Source organism: Cupressus sempervirens, chromosome 6 (assembly GCF_028749045.1).
Source record: "Cupressus sempervirens isolate cs-2001-9-10 chromosome 6, ASM2874904v1, whole genome shotgun sequence".
In the NCBI taxonomy this organism is placed as follows: domain Eukaryota; kingdom Viridiplantae; phylum Streptophyta; class Pinopsida; order Cupressales; family Cupressaceae; genus Cupressus; species Cupressus sempervirens.
Genome location: NC_143123.1, coordinates 186,155,037 through 186,179,414, shown reverse-complemented (window position 1 = coordinate 186,179,414; position 24,378 = coordinate 186,155,037). Strand labels below are relative to the sequence as shown.

Here is a 24,378-nt window from a genome sequence, read left to right as displayed (position 1 = left end):
TGCGAATTCAAACTTGTTTCGCATAAATGACCTCCAAAACCTTGAAATTATGAGCAATTATTTTGATGTTTTCTAAACTTGCAATTGTTGGCAAGTACTCAATTATGAAGGCATGGATGTTGTCACTGATGGCAACACCATTAGATGGTATGTCGCTTGGAGTTACACTCAGTTTTGGCTAATATGAAAATTGCCTAAGTTCAGGAAAATTGCTAGCAAATGTAATGTTTTGATCAACGAGCTTTACTAGATAACATTTATTGGCCACAATTTTGGATAATGATAATGTTGAGTTTGTATATGATATTAGCATGTTCGCTGCAGTTACTATGTCAGTTAGCATATATTTTGGTTGGTTGATGTGAAGATAGGCTTCTATTGCAGAGTACAGGATAAGAGATAGAGATTGGGCATTTTGGCTTTAGCAAGGCAATTCAATTACTTGGCAATGTAGGGACAACATCTTAGATGCTAACCCTTAGTTAGAAAGTTTTGATAATGAATTTTGCAGGAGTATTAATACGTTTCATCATCAAGGTCGACTGGACAATATATTTAGAAGGGTATATAATAAGGACAATTGGATCATGCAAAGTATGCTATTGATGCTCTGATGCTATTTTGATGGCTAGATCAGTTGTTGCATGGCCAAAATCAAATGCGAGATATACAAAGGGCTAATAAGATATAGCAAATATCAATCATATCAGTCTAGTTATTTTGTTATTGTACCTATTACTTGTTTTATAGATCTAATATCTTTGTAGAGCAGTGAGCTCTATTGTAATACAACTTCTAGTAGGGTTGAGACCTTTAACAAGGTCTAGTCCTCTCACAAGAACCAATGTACTAAATGTATCTAATGACTCCTAACAAGGCCAAATCTCCTAGCAAAGAACTTTCAAATTAGTTTATTGTTGTGGGTACCATCCCCACCGAGGTTTTCTCTTGGCTAGGGTTTTACGAAAAGAAATCATGTTGTCATGAGTTTCTTATTGTTTTGTACTTCACTTTTCAACTTCTTCATTTGTGTATGCACATGGTTATGTTTTGAAATATATAGTTGGAGTAAAAGTGCCACAATACTTATTTACTTTCCCCTTTTAGTATTGTCTATTTCTGACAACAATAGCTTACCATAGTGTCAATAAATAAGATCCTCTCCTTATTTCAAGCCCCTAGGTTTGATTTTAATTGTTTTAGGAAAAATATTGAATATGTGTCACACGATTATGCAATATGCTTATGATGTGTGCATGTTGATGTTATGCTTGACGATAATACATTTTGTATTGAATACATGTGCTTGATCATAGATATCTAAAGGTGAATCAAGGTTTATCCCTTTGTGTACAACACCCCAACACTAATTTAAATATATCTTGCTTAATTCAACAAGGGAAGGGTTAGCTTTAGGAGAAAATTAAACGTAAGTTTAAAAGCTTGGAGTTTGTTTCCATTACGTGGATTTGTTTCAAGCTAAGTTCTCTGCTCGTGGATTTGACTCTAGTAAAGAAAACGGTAAAATAAAGTCGAGTTTAACGTATGATGTGTGAATATCTTAGATTTAAGGGGATCAAGTTCTTTGCAAATGTTTACACACAAAAATGCCACTCCTTCTAGTTAATGCACTAGGGTCAACTTAATCAAAGATCCAGAGACAAAGGGAAAAAGTGCAAGGTATATAATTGTCACCATTACATTTTGAACCAATATTGACTTGCACACGTGCTGTTATGAAAATGCTTGTGAACATAAAACAAGTATTCAAATTGAAAGTTAATATTCACTTATAAAAAGGTTATAACTAAATAGAGTGGTGTAATCATGTCATATGTACAAAGAGATAAAGTAGGAAAGCAAGTAATAGGAACACATGAATAAAGAATTAAAGGGAGGAAAGCATGTAATAGGAACATATGAATATAGAATTAAAGGTGTACCATCTTAAAATGGACACACTTGCCTTTTAAGATTGTTGAGCTCCCTCCTCTTTATGATTCCCTCTTCGAACCATGGAGATTCTCATCCTCGCTCTTCTTTTTCTCCTTTTCCTCCTCTCTCTTCCATCTTTCCACCTTATCTCTTTGGTATCTGCTTTGGCTCTTTGTGGCACCCAGGATTTATCCTCTTGGGCTAGGTGGACCCAATTTCACCTAGTCTGGACTTGGTCCTCCCAGGTTGACATAGTCTTGGACTAGGTCGACCTAGTCCCCAACAGTTTTGGATCTTAGGGCCCAAAAGTCCTCGGGGATTTAATTGGTTTGTGATTGTTATCTAGTTGCCTGTATTGTATTCCTGCCCGAAATTGTATTCCAGCCTGAAAACTCATATATGAGGAGACTTGGAGGCTTCATTTCACATCTCATATCTCACTCATTCATTCATTCGTGCACCCAAGCTCTGCTCTCTAGCGAAGATTTTCAGCCTTTTGCATTCAAGGAGTTCAAGTATTCAAGCATTTTCAAGCATTCAAACAAGGAGATTTTATCTAGCATTGGAGAATCCTTTGCGAGCATTTCCTCTTCAAGATCTAGTGTATTGTTGGCCATCAAGGGAGGAGATCCGCATTGAAGCATTTATCCTCTTCATCGATGCATATCCATATCCATGGCACCATGATGAAGTTATGATAGATTCATTGCAAAGTGTGGAGATGTCCTGAATTCTTAATTCAAGATCTACATTACATACACATGGGCAAGGTGAATCCTAACATTTATCTTGTTCTTTATAGTCCTTTACATTTGCATTTCTCATTTACAGTTAATTCCTTAACCCAGGGCTTGACCAAGGCAAGCCTTGATCAAACCCCAACCCCAAACCTTTCTATCATGTGTTGATTTGTAGGTTGGGAGCGAAAAAAATACAGATGTGGAACCTACAGTTCGCAAGCTTTCTAGAGTCGTCAATTTCGAAGAAGCAAATTATGTTAACTTGGTTGTAGGATGTCTTTCCATGTCAACCTAGTCGTTCAATCTTGGATTTTAGGGAGATTTCAAGGTTTTGTTCCTTTCGTCGTTTCATGCTAAGAATTGCGGACGAAAGTTCATAAAAGATTTAGAACCAAAAGTTATTGAGCTCAACGACAGTCTTGAGAGTTGATTATCGTTCTCTCCATCTGATTGGCGAGCGACCTCAACACCATTATCTCCATCTTGAGTACACTATATAAGTGCACCTATTTGCCACCACACACGACAACCAAGGTGGGCCCAACTAGCGTTAACACTGTTTTGGGCCAAGCGGGGATTTGAACCTTGGTTGCACCACTAATAGTGCAACCAAGTCGCCACTACACCACAAGGTGATCCCCATGACCTTTGTAAATTTAATATTATGCATTTTTGAAGATCATTTTTGACAATTTTATGTAATTTTTTATTGGTTTCAAAATTTCTTCAATTTTTTCCCAATTCTTTGAATTAGTTTTGGCTTTGTATGAATTATTCTTACAAAAACACAAAAGCTAAAATAGTCTAAATAGACTTGGAAGAATCTAGGAATAGATAAAAAGAGGAACAAACGAAAGTTCCAAGACTTAGACTTGGCAAGGCTGACTGGACTCATGAGTCAATGACTCAACACAACGAAAAACCATTATTGCCCTAAATTTCTGGGATGTGTACAATATTGATGGGGTGAGTTATCAGGGCGTCAATATTTTTTGCCAATTTTGGGGATGGCTAAGGGATTGCTGTATAAAAATAGTGGAAAACTAAAATATATAGAGAAATTTAAAATATCCATATGAAAACTTGGAAAAAGCATGTACCTATTACATAATAGAACCGTAAAATATAAGAATTAACAAAATTTCATATGCCATATTTGTGTTACTTTGAGAGTCAAAGTCAATGTCTCCTAGGCATCCCCAAGTCCCCAAGATGGGGATGGCATAAAACATTTCGAGGACACGTCCCATGATAAAACTAGAAAAAATACCCTTGAAATTTAGAGATTTTTAACAATTTAAACTTGTTTCATGCACCCATTACTAAATAAAGCTTAAAGACACTATAACATCGTCAAATAGAACCCAATTTGATCACATACATAAACATACATCTATCACATTACTACAAATGTAAATTGAAGCTGAAGGAAATAGAAAACACAAATATATAGAATTTATGAATATTGCCAAATATATATAAAATCTGTGAAATCCATGCCATCAAATGTTCCCTAACATACGTGTAAACAAAAACAAGTCTCAAGCTTTGGCTCAGGCTCAGCCTCAGAGTAATCTATCTACCTCCTACAAAGGCATCTAAGGTAGGTCTTAGATGACTGAGCAACCATAGTGTTTGCATGTGAGGTGCCACCCTTATCAACATCAACTATGCATGATTGTACTCTATCCTTCTCCTTTTCCATAACCACAATCTTAGCCTCTTTGTCTGCCTAGCCAACCCACTCATGGTTCTCGTTAATGAAGACATGATTGGTAGACTTAGTGAGTCAGACTCTGGATCAATCTCTACTAGAGTGATTAGAGAAGAGTCAATGTCCACAATCTGTTTGGTCCTAGATGAAGGTTGTTATAAACAAAGAATGTATCGTTCAACCTCTCCGTAGACAATCTATTACAGCTCCTCGAGTGGATGTGCTCAAACATGCTCCAATTGCGCCCATGTCTAGAAGCTTTGCATGACTGACTTAATGTGTGGATGACAATTTTTTGAAGGTTTGGAGTTGTAGGCCCAAACATTTGCCACCATCTATCTAAAACACGGAATAGAAAAAAAATCAGTCTCATTTCCAACTTTAAAGGCTAGATTATAAAATCAAAATGCATAAGTCATAAACTTAAGAATCTTAAGTTTAATGTATATTTCTACTAGGCTGCAATGCTGTCTGGGAGTTTTCGCACATCTTGCTTGCAAAAATCACCCATGTTTCATTACTATATGCGTCCATCTCGTACAATGCAGCTGATCCATCACGAGACATCTTTTGGACTATTGTGTACAAGCCACTAAGATCTCCTCATCCACTTTGAAGTTATTTTAGAAATGCATTACCAGATTGAAGAAATAAGCTGTTGTATGGGTGAGCTTGCTAAGCCGGGTTTGCCATCTATAAATTGTCTTCCAAATGGGGCCATACTTATCCTCAATTCCTGCATATATGGATCTAATGGCCTCCTTCGCCCTAACCATAACCTCATATATGTAGCCCATAGAGGGCTTCTCCCCATCAAAAACTTGTAGGAGAACTACCAGAGGCTCACTGACATACAGGTAATGTTAAACAATGATAGTTAAGGCACAAGTGTGCATGAAAATAAGCAAAATTGCAAAGTTACAAATAAATGTTAGCACGAATGCTGTTGATAATCCTATGGGGGAGTATCTTAGCATTGTTGGAGCATTTTGAAGATTGTTAGCATGATTGTGTGTTGCATTCATGATTGTTTTTGTCATTGATGTCAACATACTTATGATTCTGTGAAGACTAACAAAGCAGTAGACAAAGATTGAGATCATGAGGTTCGAGGATTGAAGACAAGGAAAACCGTAGTTGAGGACATGTTCTACAGAGTTTTATGATGACGTGGCTAAGAGCACATGAAGAAATATGAAGACAGTTGGCAGTTATTTGAGATTTATTGAAGACAGAGTTCCGGCAGAGTTCTCGAGAAGTGGTTTCTGGTAATTGGATTATATCTTCCAAGAGAGGTAGAAGACATGACGATGATGGTGTGGTTATTGTGCTTCATTCGAGGTTGCACGGGTGAAGAATTAAGAAGACTGCGAGCCAACAATGTTATGTAATTATGAAATGATGTAATATAACGTGTATTGCATTGTCTTAATGTGGTCCTATTGTAATTGTAAATTGGAAAAGCCTCAAGGCTGACCGAATAATTAGTTTGAGGACTTGGTATAAAGGAAAATTGTTTTCGTTGTGGTTAAATGTGTAATTGTGGCAAGTGATTACGATTGTAGTTGTGAGCGAAGTATATGTAATGCGAGTGAGCGAGCCTGGATGTAAGATCCAACAAATCTGATATTGAGTATCTTGAGATTAGGGAAGTTTTTTGTGTGGATAAGGCACGACATGTTGATAGATTGCATTTGGCAAAGAGGTGCAATGGACAGTTGTTTGTTGGTATTATTCTGCGGAAGATAATACAAAAGCCAGTTGGACAGTGAGTTCTAGTGGTCTTGCCCTAGAAGCTGTTGGGACAGTGGTCCTTCCTCCTTCCACAACTCCTAATAGGGTTGGAATCTCCTCATAGGAATTCAAAATCTCTTATTGACATGCACTGAATGTATTTCATTGACTCCTAACAGGGTCCATCCTTTTGCAAGAAACTTATATATTAGTACATCATTTTGTGGGTACCAACCCCACCGGGGCTTTCCCTTTGATAAAGGGTTTCCCTACTTAATAAAATCTGGTGTTATTGTGTATGGTGATTTGGTATGGTTGTTGCACTTATTGATTACATGTTTTAGATTTAATAAGGTTGATAAAAGTTGTTTTAATTGGATGCCCTCAGTGACTTTGGCGGAACTTACATTTCTAACAATTAGTATCAGAGCATCAGGTCCTCGAAGGAAAAGATTAATAGTTTAAGGAGATTTATGGCAAGTCATTTAAGAAAAGAAATTTTGAAGTTTGATGGAACTAATTATGTCAGTTGCAAAGAGAAGATGAAGACACATTTGCTATGCAGGGATCCAGGATATTGGCTGATCACTAAGAAGGAGAAAGAAGTGGTTGAAGAAGATAAGCTTGAGGAATGTACTGAACCACAAAGAGAATTGTTTATGTGCAATATGCTTGCTAGGGAAGCACTTTTGTCGGCCCTTCCTAAAAATGAGTACAGTGAGGGAGGATCTTTTAAATTGGCACATGAAATTTGGAAAGCTTTGGGATCTACTTATGAAGGTGATAAGTATGATGAGAAAGTTAGATTGCATAATTGGATAATGTTTATTTCAAGAAGCTAAAATGAAGGAAGATGAATTTGTAAGAAGTTACTTTGGTAGAATATCAGAAATTGTTGCAGGAATTAAGGCTTGTGATGGAACAAAAGATGAAGATGAAATTATATGGAAGATCTTGAAAACTTTGACACCTACATATAAGCAAATAGCACAAATGATTGAACAAGTTATACCTTGGACAAAGAAGTTCATGAAAGGGACTCTTCTTGGAAGACTGGAATCAACTGAGATAAGTTTGAGACAAAGTGTAGACTTAGCTAGAGTTGAGACTGCTTTTAGCACATTGAGTGTTCAACCTACATTGACAAGGAGTGTGAGTACTAGTGGAGATTATGCTAGTAGCAAAAGAGGAAGATTAGAAGAAGGCAAAAAGATCGAAAAAGGAATTGCCTTGCTTGTGAGAAGAGAACCTAAAGGTAAGAAAATCTTTAAATGTTGGACTTGTAATGAATATGGTCATTATGCTTCTAAGTGCCCTAAGAGAGTGAAGAAGTTTAAGAGGAATTTCACGCCTAGGAAACCTAGAGAATGTCTTTATGCAAATGATGAAGATTTGGGAACTAGTGTGGAAAGATTCGTGAGTGAAAGTGATAATGAACGTGATGAAATAGGATTTGTTGCAATTAAAAAAGAAAGTTGTGAAAAAGAAGAAATTAGAGAAGAAAGGGCATTAGTCTCACAAGTTGAAAAGAAGAGATTTGATTGGATCATAAATAGTAGTTGTTCACATCATATGATTGGTGATTTGAATAAATTTGTTGAGTTCAACAGTTGTGATGGAGGAATTATTAGAGTTAGAAACAATGCAGCTCGACACATAAAAGGAATAAGGTCAATTACTCTTGATGGGAAATCTAACACTAATGATGTTTATTTTGTTGATGGTCTGAAATATAATCTTCTAAGTGTTGGACAGTTAGTTGACAAGGGATATTAGTTGCAATTCGTAGAGAGGACATGTATTATCAAAGTTAAAGATGGTAAGCTGATTGGTATTGGTACAAGATCAAGAGTTAACTTTTTTCAGTTGAATCCTACTAAGATGACATGCTTAGTTGCTAAGGTTGATAACAGTTGGTTGTAGCATAAGAGGTTTTGTCACATAAATTTTGATAACATCGTGAAAGTGAGCACTACACTTGCTGTTAGAGATTTGTCTAAAATTGTAAAGCCCACTAACATGGTATGCAAGAAATGTGTTATGACAAAGCAGAAGAAAAGTTCAGTACATCAACGAAGTTGGAGATAGTGCACATAGACTTGAGATAGGAGTGTTCTTTGGTGAAAGGTACTTTGTGATTCTTGTTGATGATTTTACTAGGATGATGTGGGTAGCATTTCTTAGAGAGAAATTTGAAGCATTTGAGAAGTTTAAGGTGTTTAAGAATAGAGTTGAAAAGGAATCTAGATTGAGGATTAAATGCTTAAGATCTGATAGAGATGGAGAGTTTGCTTCAAATGAGTTTAACAATTTTTGTGAAGTAAATGGCATTAAAAGAGAACTTTCATCCCCTAAGACACCTGAGCAAAATGGTATAGCAGAAAGGAGAAACAAATCAATAACAGAGGCAGCAAGAGCTATGATGTTTGAGAACAATGTCTCGAAGATATTTTGGAGAGAAGCAATTAATACAACAGTATATACAATGAACGAAGTACAAATCAGACAAGGTATTGGTAAGACTCCTTATGAGCTTTGGTTTGGACATGCACCCTTAGGTAAGTATTTTAGAATCTTTGGAAGTAAGTGTTACATTAAGAGAGAAGATGGCATTGGTAGGTTTGATGCAAGAATGATGAAGGTATGTTTCTTGGTTATTCATTGAAAAGTAAAGCATACAGATGTTTTAATCAAAGAACTAAGACTATTGTTGAGAGCGCAAATGTTAAGATTGATGAGAAGTTTGGAATTCAAGAAAGAACGCTTGATTATAATTCTGATGAAGAGACTAATCGAAAGGCTAACCAAGAGAATATTGAGTTGTTTTATGAGATTGACAGAGATTTGTAAAATGACATACAGTTTGTGGAACAAAGAGAAGAACCAAGGAGTGAACTTAGAGTTGAAGTAAGAATTGAGACAATGACACCTAATAAGAATATGATAAAGAATCATCTTGCTAATCAAATTATTTGTAGCAAGGACAAAGAAGTGATGACAAGGAATAAGGTACAAAGAGAAGAATTATGTTTGATTTCGTAGGTAGAACCTAAAAGCCGATGTAGCTAGTAAAGATGATTTTTGGATTAAAGCTATGAGAGAAGAATTAGATTAGATTGAGAAGAATGATACATGGGAATTAGTTCGTAGGCCTACATACAAGAATGTTATTGGAAGTAAGTGGGTTTTCAGAAACAAGATGAATGAACAAGGTGAGGTTGTGAGAAATAAAGCAAGACTAGTATGTAAAGGTTATTCACAACAAGAAGGTATTGATTATGAGGAAACATTAACACCTGTTGCTAGAATAGAGGCAATTAGAATGTTTTTGGCTTATGCAGCTAACAAGAAATACAAAGTGTATCAAATGGAATGTCAAATCAACATTTTTGAATGGAGAACTTGAAGAAGTTTACATTGAGCAGCTTGAACGTTTTCCTTTGACAAAAGAAGGAGATACGGTTTGTAAGTTGAAGAAAGCGTTTGTATTGATTGAGACAAGCACCTAGAGCCTGGTATGTGAGGTTGGATAAATATTTGGCAAAACTGGGATTTGCTTAAGGTACTGTAGATAGTAATCTGTATTTGAAGGAAATTGAAAATGCTTTATTGATTGTTGAAGTGTTTGTGGATGATATAATCTTTGGAGGTGATGATGAAGCAAGTGAAGCATTTGCTGGTGAAATGAAGAAGGAATTTGGGATGAGCAATATTGGTGAGATGAAGATTTCTTGGGATTGTAGATTATGCAAAATAGTAATGGTATCTTCCTATCATAGACTAAGTATTTGAAAGATTTGTTGAAAAGATTTGGTTTGGAAAGTTGTGAACTTGTAAGTGCACCTACGGTAACTGGTCATAAGTTATCTAGCAAAGATGGACCTACTGTTGAGTAGAAGTACAGATCTATGATTGTAGGTTTGCAATGTTTGACTCACACAAGACCGGATATAGCTAATGCAATTGGTATTGATGTGAGATTTTAAGCTAATCCTAAAGAATCACATTATGCAACAATGAAAAGGATTTTAAGATATTTGAACGGTATACCTGATTTTGGGTTATGATATGACAGATCAAATGACTTTACCTTATGTGCATATACTGATGCGGATTGGGCAGGCAGCATGGATGATAGAAAAAATACAAGTGATGGAGCTTTTTTCTTAGGAGGAAGATTAGTTTTTTGGCTAAGCAAGAAACAAGACTGTATTTCATAGAGCAGAACAGAAGTATAGTATGTAGCAACAACAAATAATTGTAATCAGATGATGTGGATGAAGCAAATGTTGAAGGACATTGGAGTTGAGTTTAGAGAGCCTGTTATCATACATTGTGATAACACAATTTCAATGAGTATGTTTAAGAATCCTATGTTACATTCTTAATACAAAGCACATATCTATTAAGTATCATGTTTTGAGAGAGATAGTTGTAGAGAAACAGATCAGACTAGAGTATATCACTACAAAGGAGTAGATAACAAATATATTTTCAAAGTCTTTGCCGAAGGATACATTTGAGTATTTGAGAGGTATGCTTGGGGTTATGCCCCTGCTTACTTCTGAGTAGTTGACGCAGAGATTGCATTAGGCCACTTTTAGAGGGTAATATTGTTTATCTAGATTGGATGCTTGATGCTTCCTCTTTGGGGGAGTATCTATGTTTGAGATGAGTCATGAAGGACTCTTGGTAATTGGTATCTAATAATGTCTTTGAACAGTTGAGCTTGTTGAAGATATATTTTTAGCACAATTGACATAATGATGCCTTTGTCATTGATGTTAATGGGGGAGAAGATGTACATGAGAAACATCACATGGTACATTGAAATAGGGAGAAGACGTGTACATGAAAAACATTCAATGGAGAAAATATTGATGTCAATAGGGAAAGTATATCTATAGGGGAGTAGCACACTGATGGAGAGTTGTTCCTGAGATTCATATTTGATTGATGAAGAGGATCTGAAAAGAGAGTACATTTGAGCAATTGCAGCAGAGATACATTTGGTATTCATTGAATTTAGATGTTTTTCATCTATATTGCCTTCAATGCCAAAGGGGGAGATTGTTAGCATGAATGTTGATGATAATCCTATGGGGGAGTATCCTAGCATTGCTGGATCATTTGGGAGATTGTTAGCATGATTGTGTGTTGCATCCATGACTGTATTTGTCATTGATGTCAACATACTTAGGATTATGTGAAGAACATAGCAGCATACAGAGATTGAGATCATGACGTCTGAGGATTGAAGATGAGGAAAGTGCAGTTGAGGACATGTTCTACAAAGTTTCATGATGACATGGCTAAGAGCACATGAAGAAATATGAAGACAATTGACAGTTATTTGAGATTTATTAAAGACAGTGTTCTGGCAGAGTTCTTGAGAAGCGGTTTCTAGTAATTGGATTATATCTTCTAACAGCGATAGAATTTGGTTAAGTGCAGTTGGATAGAGGTAGAAGACGTGACGATGATGGTGTGGTTGATCACACTAAGTACGAGGTTGCACGTGTGAAGAATTATGAAGACTATGAGCCGATAGTGTTATGTAATTATGAAAAGATGTAATGTAACATGTATTGTATTATATTAATGTGGTCCTATTATAATTGTAAATTGAGAAAGCCTCAAGGCTGGCTCAATAATTAATTTGAGGACTTGGTATAAAGGAAAGTTGTTTTCCTTATGGTTAAATGTGTAATTGTGGCAAGTGATTGCGATTGTAGTTGTGAGTGAAGTATATGTAGTGTGAGTGAGCGAACCCAGATGTAAGATCCAACGAATCTAATATTGAGTATCTCGAGGTCAGGGAAGTCTTTGGTGTGGATAAGGCACAACGAGTTGACAGTGAGATTGTATTTGGCAAAGAGGTGTAGTGGACAGTGGGTCCTTTTGCCTTCCACAACTCCTAATAGGGTTGGAATCTCCTCACAGTGATTCAAAGTCTCCTAAAAGGGAGTGAATGTACTTAATGTATTTCATTGACTCGTAATAGGGTCCATCCTTTGAACGTATGTCAAATCCCCTAGCATTGATTTTTATTCTTTTATATTTGCAGCCTGACTTTGATGCCATGTTATATTTTCAAGATTGGTGCAAGTTTAATGACATTGCCTAATGTTATGGTATGTGTTTTCCAAGTGCAGATCTGAATGTATATATAGGAGTAGAAGAGACATTTCTCTTTATGAGACATGTCTTTATGTTAATCAATATTGGTTATGGTAAGTTAATTTGCATTAGACACTATTAACAACAATATATATAAAATTGTTGATTAATCAAATGCAATAATGTTTAACCAATAACCATAGGGGATCAACTTTAGATCTATTCAATCCGATTGAAGCTGCAGCATTAATAAAGTCTACCTAAGCCTCAAACAGACAATGATATACCTGAGCCTTTGACTGGTTTGCATATTCAACAGTTCAGGGTTTTGCCATAAATCCAATTCTTTTTGGGAATTTACTTATTAACAATTCAGGGGATATAAAATGTTATGTTGCTCTATTATCAATTAATATAGAGATGGGATTTCCTTAAATCTTACTTGTGGTCTCTATGGGGCCCAATTGTTGCTTTTCTGTCATGCCCAAAAATTAGGGCAAAAATAGGGCAACAATTTTTTTTTCTTCATACTACAAAACATGATGATCAATTCCAAGGTTCTCCTACTTGATCCTTGTGTGCAAAACCTGCAAATACATTTAAGCAAAACCATGGAGGCTCACCTCCCAACCTAGCTAGGAGAACCGAGGCTCAAACGGGTTACAACCATACAAGTTTAGAAATGCATAAACATCACAATTACAACATTTAACACCCTCAACCATGGCCTCACAATGGTTCATAAATGGGACAATAAACAAAGGGTGAAGGTGGGCTTGTCAAGAGGAGAATTGCCATACTTTTACAAATAACATAACATGAAAATTACAATGCCTCTATAAGGCTTTCATAATACATTCTTCTCTCTACAGTAACTTCCCTTTTCAATCCCAAAACACAATTTCAATAACCATGGCATCATAGAGCCCATACTCCATGAAATTCCTCTCTTCTCCATGAGAAGAGGCTCTCAACTACATTGTCAAGCCCAACTAACCCCTTCACCCAAGGCTTCTCGTCCCTCCCAAGGGTGAGTGAAGCCTTCACACCCAAAACAACATATGGGAACCTAAATTTCACTAAAATAACACCTTAGGACCACTTTTCAACCCTCTAAAGTCACTTGAAAGTTTGAATTCGAAATTCAATTTGATGGTGACTTCTCCTAACAACTCTTACAAGTGGGGTTAAGTTGGGTACTCCAATGGGGTTAAGCTTGAGGTTGTTAAGTAGCTTCTTGCAAAACCCTAATTTGACATGCCATCCACACATGGACATTACAAGTGTCAAGTGACACCATACGGCACATTGCACATCACAATGACACGTCTCTAGTTACAAAATGGATTTAATATACTACATACATACAATTCACGTAAGCAAAATAAAGCACATAACAACGAGGTTTGGATCTTTCCAATAGATTCAACCTTGGCTTTATTGAGTTCACATAAGAATAGGCCTTGGTTCTTCGATTTAATTTCCATGGTTAAATCTTGCACACTAAACTCGAGCATCAATAGTCCAAGGAAAAATCTCCTGCAAATATTTCTACAATAAATTAATGTTACAAAGTTGAATTCAACATTTGACATGCATGATTCATTCTCAATTAACTTTTCCTTTCTAAGTAAAGTCATATAAAATACTTGCAATATTAAAACATCATGACTTATACATCAACATCAATTCTCACGTAAACATAACCAATAAACATTTCAAGTACTACCATGATTCAGTTTCTCATAACAATGAACCACTGAAACATTTATATTAAATCATCAAAACATATAAGATAGGTCATAGTCCATAGCATAAGTAAAGATCATCAAAATGTAAACATCCCAAGTAAATGAATAATGCGAGTCATTGTCTAACCAATCCAAAATTGTGTCAAAACATAGAGTCATAAGGCATCAAAATGCGAATATATCATCTATGTTATGATGGGTCGAGGTAAGGCCTCACATTTGCCTTTCGGTTATCCGAGGTTGCATGAATTTTCTGCTGGAAGATGGCCTGCTAAGGAGGAAAGGGAGGTTGTGATTGCTGGTTGGAGATGGCTTTGTTAGGACATTGGGTGGCGTAGTGGTCTCTGCCACAAGTGAAACAATCCTTTGCTGGTCCCTTCTTCTCATTTCCCTTGTTTCCATTGTTACCTCTGAAGTTTCCTTTAGATTCTTCACTTTTATTCCCCTTGAAATCAGATTTGTTAGACTTAAAAGTTTTTAAAGGTCTTTTTGTGAGCCCTTGACTGAGGGCTGGTGGCATTCCAATTGACCTTCCTCTTGTTATCCTGGATGAAATCATCCTTCCTAACCTTGTGATCCTAATAGATGTACCTTTCAAGAGCTTCCTCCATGGTTCGAGGAGCTATTACATCCGTCACTCCCCAATCCTGTGATAGCCATTGAGACTACATCTGAATTGGTTAAATTAGTTAATCGCTCCTATGAAATGAAAGTGTTGGTTTTTTCGTTGTAAATTCATGGGAAATTGAAATAGGGAATTAATCATTGTTTGAATTGGAAGTGGTTAATATGAATACTTGTTATAGTAATCATCAATCCCCTTGACCTCTTGATCCAACAAGGTGGTTCGTACTCTCACATAACTGGGGCTTTTATACCCTCTTGGAGCTTCATTGGCATTTTTCAACATCTTCCTCCAATATGGACAGCAAACAACACTAGAAGGCAGCCCATTTGCATACAAACACCTTGTCACATCAATGTCGGCAATTTCATGACTCTGATTTTAAAATGCAGTTTCTAGTGGTCCCTTTCTTTTGTGTGTAAGGGGTGCTTCACTTTCAAGCTCAAGGGCAGCTGAGGTAGTATAAAAGGGGTGGTCTTCTATCATAGCATCTGTGAGGGGTTGCATTCCCTTTGCTTTACTTTACTTTCATCTCTGGTGCCATCATTTGTATTTTGCCCACGCTCTTCTCTCTCTTCTGCTGCTTCATGCTCTTGAAAATATATTAATACTGCTGCATTTGGTACAGGTGCACTTTATTTTCTAGGGTATTTCTTGACTCCTATTCTAGGGTATCCATACAAGTGGCCTACTACACAAAAATATGAGCTATTCCTTTTTACATCACAACACTGACATTTTCAATAGAATGCACCACCTCCTGGAAGGAGTCTTACAATATCAACATGCTGCCACAAAGGAGAATCAGACAGGGGTTCTATTCTTTGTTTGGTATTGTTGATTGAGGAATAGGTAGATGCCATTGTAGTTCCTTTTCCTATGGCAAGAAATTTTATACATATTCAATATAAAACTCAAAAGCAATAGAAGGAGAAATTATGGAAAAAATTGGTAGATCTTATGGACAATGAAAGAGAAATGAAAAAAATAAAAAAGCAAATGAACAAGAACTTACATGTTCCATTCATTGGAAGCTTGCAAAGGTTTAGGAATGAGGCACAAACACTTGAAGAAGGTCCACAAATCAACCAACTCCTCCCGCACAACCGAATTTGTGCTCAACCACTTATTTGCTCTTTCTCAAGACAAATAACCTATTTGCACACCACAAATGAGAATGAGAAGTCAGCATAAGCCTTTCATATCCACGTTTTAGGGTTGTGGATGTCAAAATTTTATAAATTTTGGAAAAAAAGACTCAAAAAATGTTCACAAGTCCTAGTTCAACGCAATTCGACGTCAGTTCAAACTGCAGGTGGCTGATCTGCTCAGGTACGAATGGCTGACCATCTGGTTTGAACTTGGTGACAAAAAATCGAACCTGCCCGGACCAGCAGTTGAACTGTACCAGGACCAGGTACTGGTTTGAACTTTACCTGGTCCAGAAGCCAGTATAGGTGAACTGGACATCCTAGCTTTCACCCCATCAACTACTTGAGACTTGCAAAACACCGCCAAAGTAGGACTAAGCAAACATATCAATAATCTACAAAGCAAAAAGGAGGGGGTCGCCATTGTAATGGGGCAATGGTGTGAAGACCTAACAGCAAAATGAAATAGCAAATAATAAATGAGTATTTCAAAATTGGAAATGGAAATGACAGATGACTGATACTTGGTTTTTGGAATTTGAATTGACTAAGATGATTGATATTTGATTTTTTTTTTAAAACTGTTTACACCTCAGCTGACTTTTAAATCTGTGGAAATTGATTTTGATGGCTGTAGATTTGAAATTGATGCACAGAGTAAACTTGTGAAAATAGACCTCCTAGACCTACCAAACAAATACTTGCTTTGCTGCCTAAACCTACAATAAATGACTGGCATGTTGATGGACACCTTTGAGAGCTTTCTAACTGAGGATCTTCCCCTTATATCAAGCCCTTGGGTTTGATTTAATGGTTCGTGGAACAAAAATCAAGACCTTGCCAAGCAGTTATGCAAAATGTAACATGCTAAATTATAACATACGAGATTCTAAACATTTTCTGTCGATTTCATATAAAATAAAACTTACATTATTCTGCGTATCAATTTTTGGAGCATGCAACCTTGCAGAATAAATGGGTATCAATATAGTGTCTTGTGTATTCTATTTGTTGTTGGTGTTTATTTTGGTTCTTAGTAATTGTCACATTTGTTCCATCTGAAATAATCTTTGTAATCTGCACACGTTGAAATCACTTTAAAATTTGAAGGAGGTGAAAGAAAGATGGTAAAAACAAATTGTACAAGGCGCTTAAATCCCATAAGATTGTTGACACTAGAAAACAACACGGAGGATAAAGAGGAGCCTCAACAAGAGCGTAAAGAAAGATTTAAGATGTGTTACACGTTGTTCTGTCACATTGAACAAGGTTTTCATGTTGATATTGTATCCTTTTTCCATTTTTAGACAATTTCTTGGCTTTAAAAAGTTTTTACAATTGGTCTGTTTACAGTGTTATTATGGGGACTGTTTTTTTATCTTATCTGTGGATGGAATGGCACTCCATTTAAATTGCACTTGCAAAATTGGCTGTTATTCATTTTACCTTAGTATTTGAATAGGCCCTTTTTGCACAGTTCTTCCTAAAAACATAATAAATTATAGTTCATAATCCCTAACTGGGCTGAAATTTAGCAGACCTATAGTTTGAATCAGACTTGAATTCATTGAAAAACTCGGCAAATAAAATTAAATTATGCAAATACACAAAATAAACTTAAATAATAGAATAAAACATAAAGAATGAATTTAGAGAACACGTGCTATTTTTCATTTAATTAGCATCACTTGAAATTCGATTTGACCTAGAAAAACAGAAGTATAATTAGAATTCAATTACTTCGTAAAAGTGAGGGAAATTGGAAATTGCTGAACTATTTATAAAAATTAAAATAAAAAGGGAAAAGATGCTGTTTTTTGTCATTTCAAGCCAAATAAAGGGGGAAAACATTGTTTTTTTCCATCCAGCGCACCCTAATTGTTCTTTTTTCTTTTTAAGACCAGAATTAGAGTTTGAATGCAGCAGCCCCCAGCTGGGTTGAGGAGCAATGACCCTCTTGGAGTCTTAATGTCTTCAAGGCCATAGCGGCTTTAAATGCTCATGGCATTTTTCAAAAAAATTTCACTTTTGATAAATCCTTCCAGGTCATTTGGCAACCAATTCATGCTGTTGAGGTAAAAAATGCTAAAGAAAATGACAAAATAAGGGTTTTTTGAGACATTCTCTTGTCAGACTCACTAAATCTGAGTCAGTCTTGATAAATGCATATCAAGTCACTCACAAAATACTCGTGAATTTGTGCGGCAGACTGATCACACAAATCATGGGCAAATTCTGTTGTCTGTAGCAGAAACTTGCGAGTAATTGTGAGTGTAGCAAGTAGTTGGCGAGTTTGTTAGTGATATAAATAATCTATTGTCATCCATGAAGGAAAATACGATTTAGTAGTTTCTCAAATTCAAATAACTAGCATTTTGTCTTCCATTTTTCACTTACTGTGCTGTGCATTTTACCCTATATAATTTTTGAAGAAAAAAATTATGATTTTCTTTGATCAAAGGCCGATTTTATTGTGTATTGACCATTTGATGTTATCTCCTCTACAGTTCCTGGAGTTCCATATCGCGTCCAAGAACATATTGCTCCAACCCCTTCTCCATCTGCAACTTTTCATTCTGTGGCCTCAGATCAAGGTAATATTACATCAGAAGCTCAGATGGTTCTAAAATTTATTGCATGAATCAATAATTGCATACTATAACAAAAGTAAAATTTAAGTAGTAAAATCATAGAACACTTATTCAAGAGTTTGCATTGAAATAGACTATCTCTATGTTGCAAAACTACATATTATAAATCTTAAACATAATTTTATTAGTTTGTATCAAACAAGGCTATCCCTATATGTTGAAAAGCTACAAATAATGTCTTAAAAATATTTTTCCCCTCACAGACATAGATAGAGACAGAGATACACCCTATATACATATGCACAGTTATGGGAACTGTTTTGCAGTAACTTAAATGTCATAGAATTGTACACATGACAATCCAACTTGTAATATCAGCCATCAGTTTTATTGATTATGGCTAGCACTTAGGACTGTCCATTTCCTATGTAAATCCCCTACAGTCATGATCTTGATGATGCCTAATTGGTAAATTTACTCAAAGGCATTATTGTATTATAATTATATCATAGTTATTCATTCTTTATTTAATTGCAGAGAGAGGAAGGAAGGTAAGGATGCTATCAACAGATTGGAGTTATTTATTATTTTTCCATGCAGAAGTGAATAGTGATCAACAGCAACAAAAATCATTTGGAGAAAACAAGCAAATCAAAAAGTAAATGAATTTTTGAAAAAAAAAAGAATTTAACAAAAAATGTATAAACTTGTCAAAAAAAGACAGACTACATTTAAAAAAAAATTAAAGGGGGCATTTATATAACATAGAGATATAGAGAGCAAACAAAATGGAGGGTTTAACTGCCAAACTTTAGAAAATAGGTTTTTGTCGTATATATACATATCGCTGATTACATTGCATTGCACAAAACATTCACATTGCTTAAATAATAATTAGAGGATTAGACTGAAAAAATTTCAATTACAATATAGTTTGTACCAAGTCAATGTATAAACTAAGCACAAATCACCAAAAAATCAGAAGTAACCAATGGCTATTGCTACTACAAATAGAGCTATGGTAGAGGGCTGCAGGTCCGGATGATGAAGCTCCTAGTTTGGAGCCTCTCCTGAGTCATTCAACCTTCGCGACTATCAAAGTTGGCCTCAAGGATCTCAAATCCTCAAACTCCGGATAGACATTGAAATAACAGTTTGCTGAGTAGACATCATAAATTACAAAAAGGAATAAACTGGTTCAAATAAGTGATTTAATAGTACTTATAATTTCTAGAATGGTGTGGAAGAGAACTATATTAAGAGTGTGAAAAGGAAATCATATGACTGAAGAGCACACGAATATACTGGGTGAATCAGTATATTAACAATTTTGCCAATTGAAAACTTTGATCCAAACAATAACTTCAAATGCTGAAATAAATAATTATGCACATGAACACAATGACACAATGAATTACCTGGAAACCCAATGCGGGAGAAAACCACAATAATAAATGCTTTTATATAAACTTTGATCTTTTACAAAGATTTTGTAGGCAATGACCTACTAGAGGCTACGACCTCTATGTTTATGAGCACCAACTCACTGGAAGCTCCAACTCCTACACTTCGTAGGCTCCAACCTACAGGAAGCTGCAACTCCCTCTGCTTGTCTTTGTGAGCACTGACCCACTGCACTCAAACTTCTCTTCCACCTTGATAATGTTGCTTGCCCAATTGATGATGGATAATTTATAAATCTCTTCACTGAATCTGCTATATTTCTTTCACCAATTTGAAAACACAATCTTCTAATGGTTCTCACAGCGATGTAATATTCTTTCGGTTTGATTACAAAATTTCTCCACTAATACATCTAGATAATCCTTCTTTCTATCCTCTATCAGAGCAGCAATCTTTCTTACTTAATTTCTTTTGTATTATTTTCACATACTTATAGTATACATCTGAATATTTTCCACTCTCTTTTCTTTCACTGCTCTGCCCTTTTCCTCATATATATTCTGTTTTACTACTTCTCCTCCTCCCTTATTTTCAAACAATAAAATTTGTTCTTTATATCTTGTTTGTTTCAATAAAAGTCGCGTCTCTTGACTGAAGAGACGCCTTATTAGAATTTCAACCTTTAATGTTTTAGTTTATAATAATGCCTCTTCATTTAATCGTGTCTTCTTCTCTATTATGGGACTTTAATTAGAAACTACACCTAATACCACACCTCTCGATAATTTTGTATCTCACTGATTTTATCTTCTTAATCTCTGTCTTATCACAGCCTCTGTTTTTATAATGATTTTATTCCCATCCACACTTGTCTTTCATAATCGCACCATTATTTCTGTACAGTATTTTTGTCTCCATTTTAATTGAATGGCATGAACATAATATCCTTCCTTTGTTTTATTTGTCTGATGTATTGACAACACACACATAACGTTACTTGCAATTGCTTTCAATATGCCATCTCTTATTGCTGTCTAAACTCCTGTTCATTTTATTATTGCCGTCTTATTCTTATTAATCACAACTGTTTGTGATATACATCCTTGAATTCTGACGGCTCCTCTTTGATTAATGGCAATTTTATTTGTGATTCGAACATGCCATGAAATATGTATCCCTGTGAAAGACTTATAATACTTATCGCTGCATGATATAGACTTAGAACTTTTATAATTGTATATTCTGAAACATATACATATACAATAGATATGAATTGTGCCTCTATATTTTTGTAGGGTAAGTTATTTCGAATGATTCATCATTGATTGGTATTAGCATGGAGAGATGTCAGATTATCGGGCTTCATATCTTGAATCGTATCTTCCTCCAAATCACACATCATATTTGAAAAATGATTTATTTAATTTAACATCACAGCAAGGACTATTGTTGTTGTGAAACAACCATCTCTTATGAATTTTCTGATGTTTTTACTGGGTCTTCAATACTAAGAATTCATTGCAGCTTCAAGCAATCAGGGCTACTTAACATTCATCACCGGTTCATGTTTGTCGGGCTTCTTTTCATTACTCTTGCCGTCAACTCTTTCCTTTCAATGATTTATCTTTGCTAACATATTATCATATTTGTATAGTTTCTAATGAATCATTCCAATTCCATTCAATTCCTTTGTTTGTATATGCCATTTCTTCATACTACTTCCTATTAAGATAATATCTTATACTTTCTATAATAGTCAACTACTTGTCTGTAGTCCGATTTTCAGTCTAGATAGGAATGTTTCCTATCCTGTCTCTTTTTTCTTCAGTCCAGATAGGAATGTTTCCTATCCTGTCTCTAGTTTTGTTTCTAATTCCGTCTTTAGTCTACGTTGTTTCTTTTAGAAAGAAACAACGTCCTTGTAATTCTTTATAAGGAACACATTTGTTCCTCTGTTAATCAATGAATCATCCGGAAATCCGTTAATCTGCCAACTCTTCTTGAATCTTGTAACATGGTATCAGAGCTATTACTTAAATTTTTTCGAAAAAATTTATAATTTCTTTGTGAAATTATTTGTTTAAATTTTTTCAAAATTTTTTCTGTTGAATTTCTCTAAAACCCGCTTAGGGTTTTTGGCCTAGAGAAATTCTCGAACTCGGGTCTGCCTATGTTTGTTCAGCACACTCTAGCCCCATTCGTCCATGCACATCGATCCTTGAAGAAAAATCTGCCATTTTTTATCAAGAAATCTGAAGTTTTTTCAAGCCTTTTTCAGCCAGGGCCGTTTTTTTTCGAAACCCTAATTTTTGGGGTCGAAAAAAATATTTTGTTTGCAGATTCTTGGTGGGTTTTTCGAGAGCTAACTGGGTTGTCGTCCGTTTTTTCTGGGTGCCTTGATTTTTGTGCCTCAATTTTCGAGCCAGCGGATCCAGAAAACGACAGAAGATTCCTTCTGGGTTTTTCGAGCTCTCTTCTGGGTCATTCTCTGATTCCGATTGGGCCGGCTCAGTTGATGATAGGAAATCTACTTCTGGCTATGTGTTTAGTATCGGATCTGCAGCAATTACTTGGACCAGTAAGAAGCAACAGGCACATGCACTCTCCTCTACAAAAGCAGAATATAGAGGAGCTGTCAAGGCAGCTTGTGAAGCAGTTTGGCTCCAGCAGATGCTTGCAGATATGCATATTCCTCAAGTAGGTCCGACTTCTTTGTTTTCAGACAATCAGGGCGTACTCAAACTTGCCAAGAACCCAGTGTGTCATGAACGAACCAAGCACATCGAGCTTCATTGCCATTACATCCGACAATTAGTAGAAGATGGATCTATTCAGTTACGCTATGTTCCTACCTCAGAGCAATCAGCAGATATTTTCACTAAACCCCTTGGTCCTGACAAGTTTGTTAAATTCAGGGGATCTATTGGTGTAGTAAATAGATTGAGCATTAAGGGGGGGTATTAAAATAACCTTCATGTTTCCTTTTAATGCTCACTATTGTATCTTATTATATCTCTGTAAATATTAGAATGTTTCTAATATTTAGTATAGTCTAGAATAGAATGTTTCTATTCTATTCGACTCTCCTCTTTGTATATATAGATCAGTTTGATCTCTGATTAATTCATTCAAATTTTCCGCCATTTACATTTGTAACACTTCCATCCATATATATCTCTCAATATTTTTTTATGATGAACAATGTTGTAAACACTGCTGCATGTTAATTTATAATGCTTTGCCTTCTCATATACCACTGGTTCTGTTTGGACTGTTGTACGCTCATTAAACTGTAAGTCACCTTCATATTCTTCAACCTGTTCCTTTTACATTGATGATGCTAAGTTTTGTTCATCTTTGACATCAATGACAATATTTTCATCAATGACACAGGAAGAAATTGCAGAGTTCGACTTAGTAGGTTTTGAATCAAGTAGCTCATGATAGAGTAAGAAATGGCTTTTGAAACAGAATTTTACATCTCAAAAGACTATAAATGATATGAAATATTCTCATTGAGAATAAGTGGTTTAATTTTACAGTTTTCTTTTCTCAGCAGACATAATAAATTATAAACCATGATTCAACTAATTCAAATTTGTGATTTAACAGTACTTGCAATTTCTAGAATAGTGTGGAAGAGAACTATATTAAGAGTGTGGAAAGGAAATCATATGACAAAGGAAAGAATTAGAGAGTTCTACTCAATAGGTTTTGAATCAATAGCTTGGGATAGAGTCCTAGAAAATGCTTTGAAACAGAAATTACATCGCAAAAGACTAAATGATATGAATTATTCCCAGTCTTACTTCTACCTATTTCAACAGGTTTGTAAAACAGCAAAGTAAGTGTTAAATATTTTTTATTAGATAATAAAGACCTGCTAGTACAAAAGAAGAGAGCAACTATTTGAGTTATAATATTAGCTGTTATTATACCTAGTAAACTTTCCTTGATTTTGTGTATAAGTAGAGTTAAAAATATTGACGGACTTTGAGTTGAGAAATTAATTTCTACAATTTTCAGAGAAAAATCAAAGCATGAGGAACATCCCCTTTCAGTGGGGCAGTTTGTCCCGAAATCTATTTGGACTACTAGGGGATGACTTCTCTCAAGGCCATGTGCTAGTTTTCCTGAGACCAATTTAACATGCATAGAATGATACACTGTACACCTAAAGTATTCATGTACAGCTATTGTTCTCCTTGCAGGCCTTGTGAACCTCCATGTATGAGATGATCCTAAATGGAATGTAGTTCACTAACAACTGCAAGAAACACATTTAAGCAGTCATTCTTAATAACTAACAAGGCATTGAGCCTGTAGAATAATAAATATATAAGAAATTTAAATATAAAAACATCATCCTTCATTTTGATATAATATATTGGTATAGTTTTTTTTTTCAGCACTACAAAGTACGAACTGATATTTATCTTTCTGATGGGAACCCTTATGCTTCCGGTGAAATAATGTCTATATTGTTATGTATATACTCTTCTTACCACCTTATTATGCAATTGTTATCTTCTACCCACTTGACATTAAAACTTGATGCCTAGTGTCAAATTGAAGAACCAAATCATCACGCTCTGTTAGCATTTGAAAATAAA

General features: G+C 35.4%; 1 protein-coding gene across 3 annotated transcripts in view; it reads left to right on the top strand.

The window, feature by feature from the left end:
* LOC149551870 (lysM domain receptor-like kinase 3) overlaps positions 1-24,378 on the top strand; it is a 70,006-nt gene that overhangs the window by 4,833 nt on the left and 40,795 nt on the right. For all 3 annotated transcript variants that reach the window (XM_089787370.1, XM_089787368.1, XM_089787369.1), the window contains exon 2: positions 18,278-18,364. In XM_089787370.1, coding sequence (XP_089643496.1) covers positions 18,278-18,364 — 87 coding nt within the window. The remainder of the gene's footprint in view (positions 1-18,277; positions 18,365-24,378) is intronic.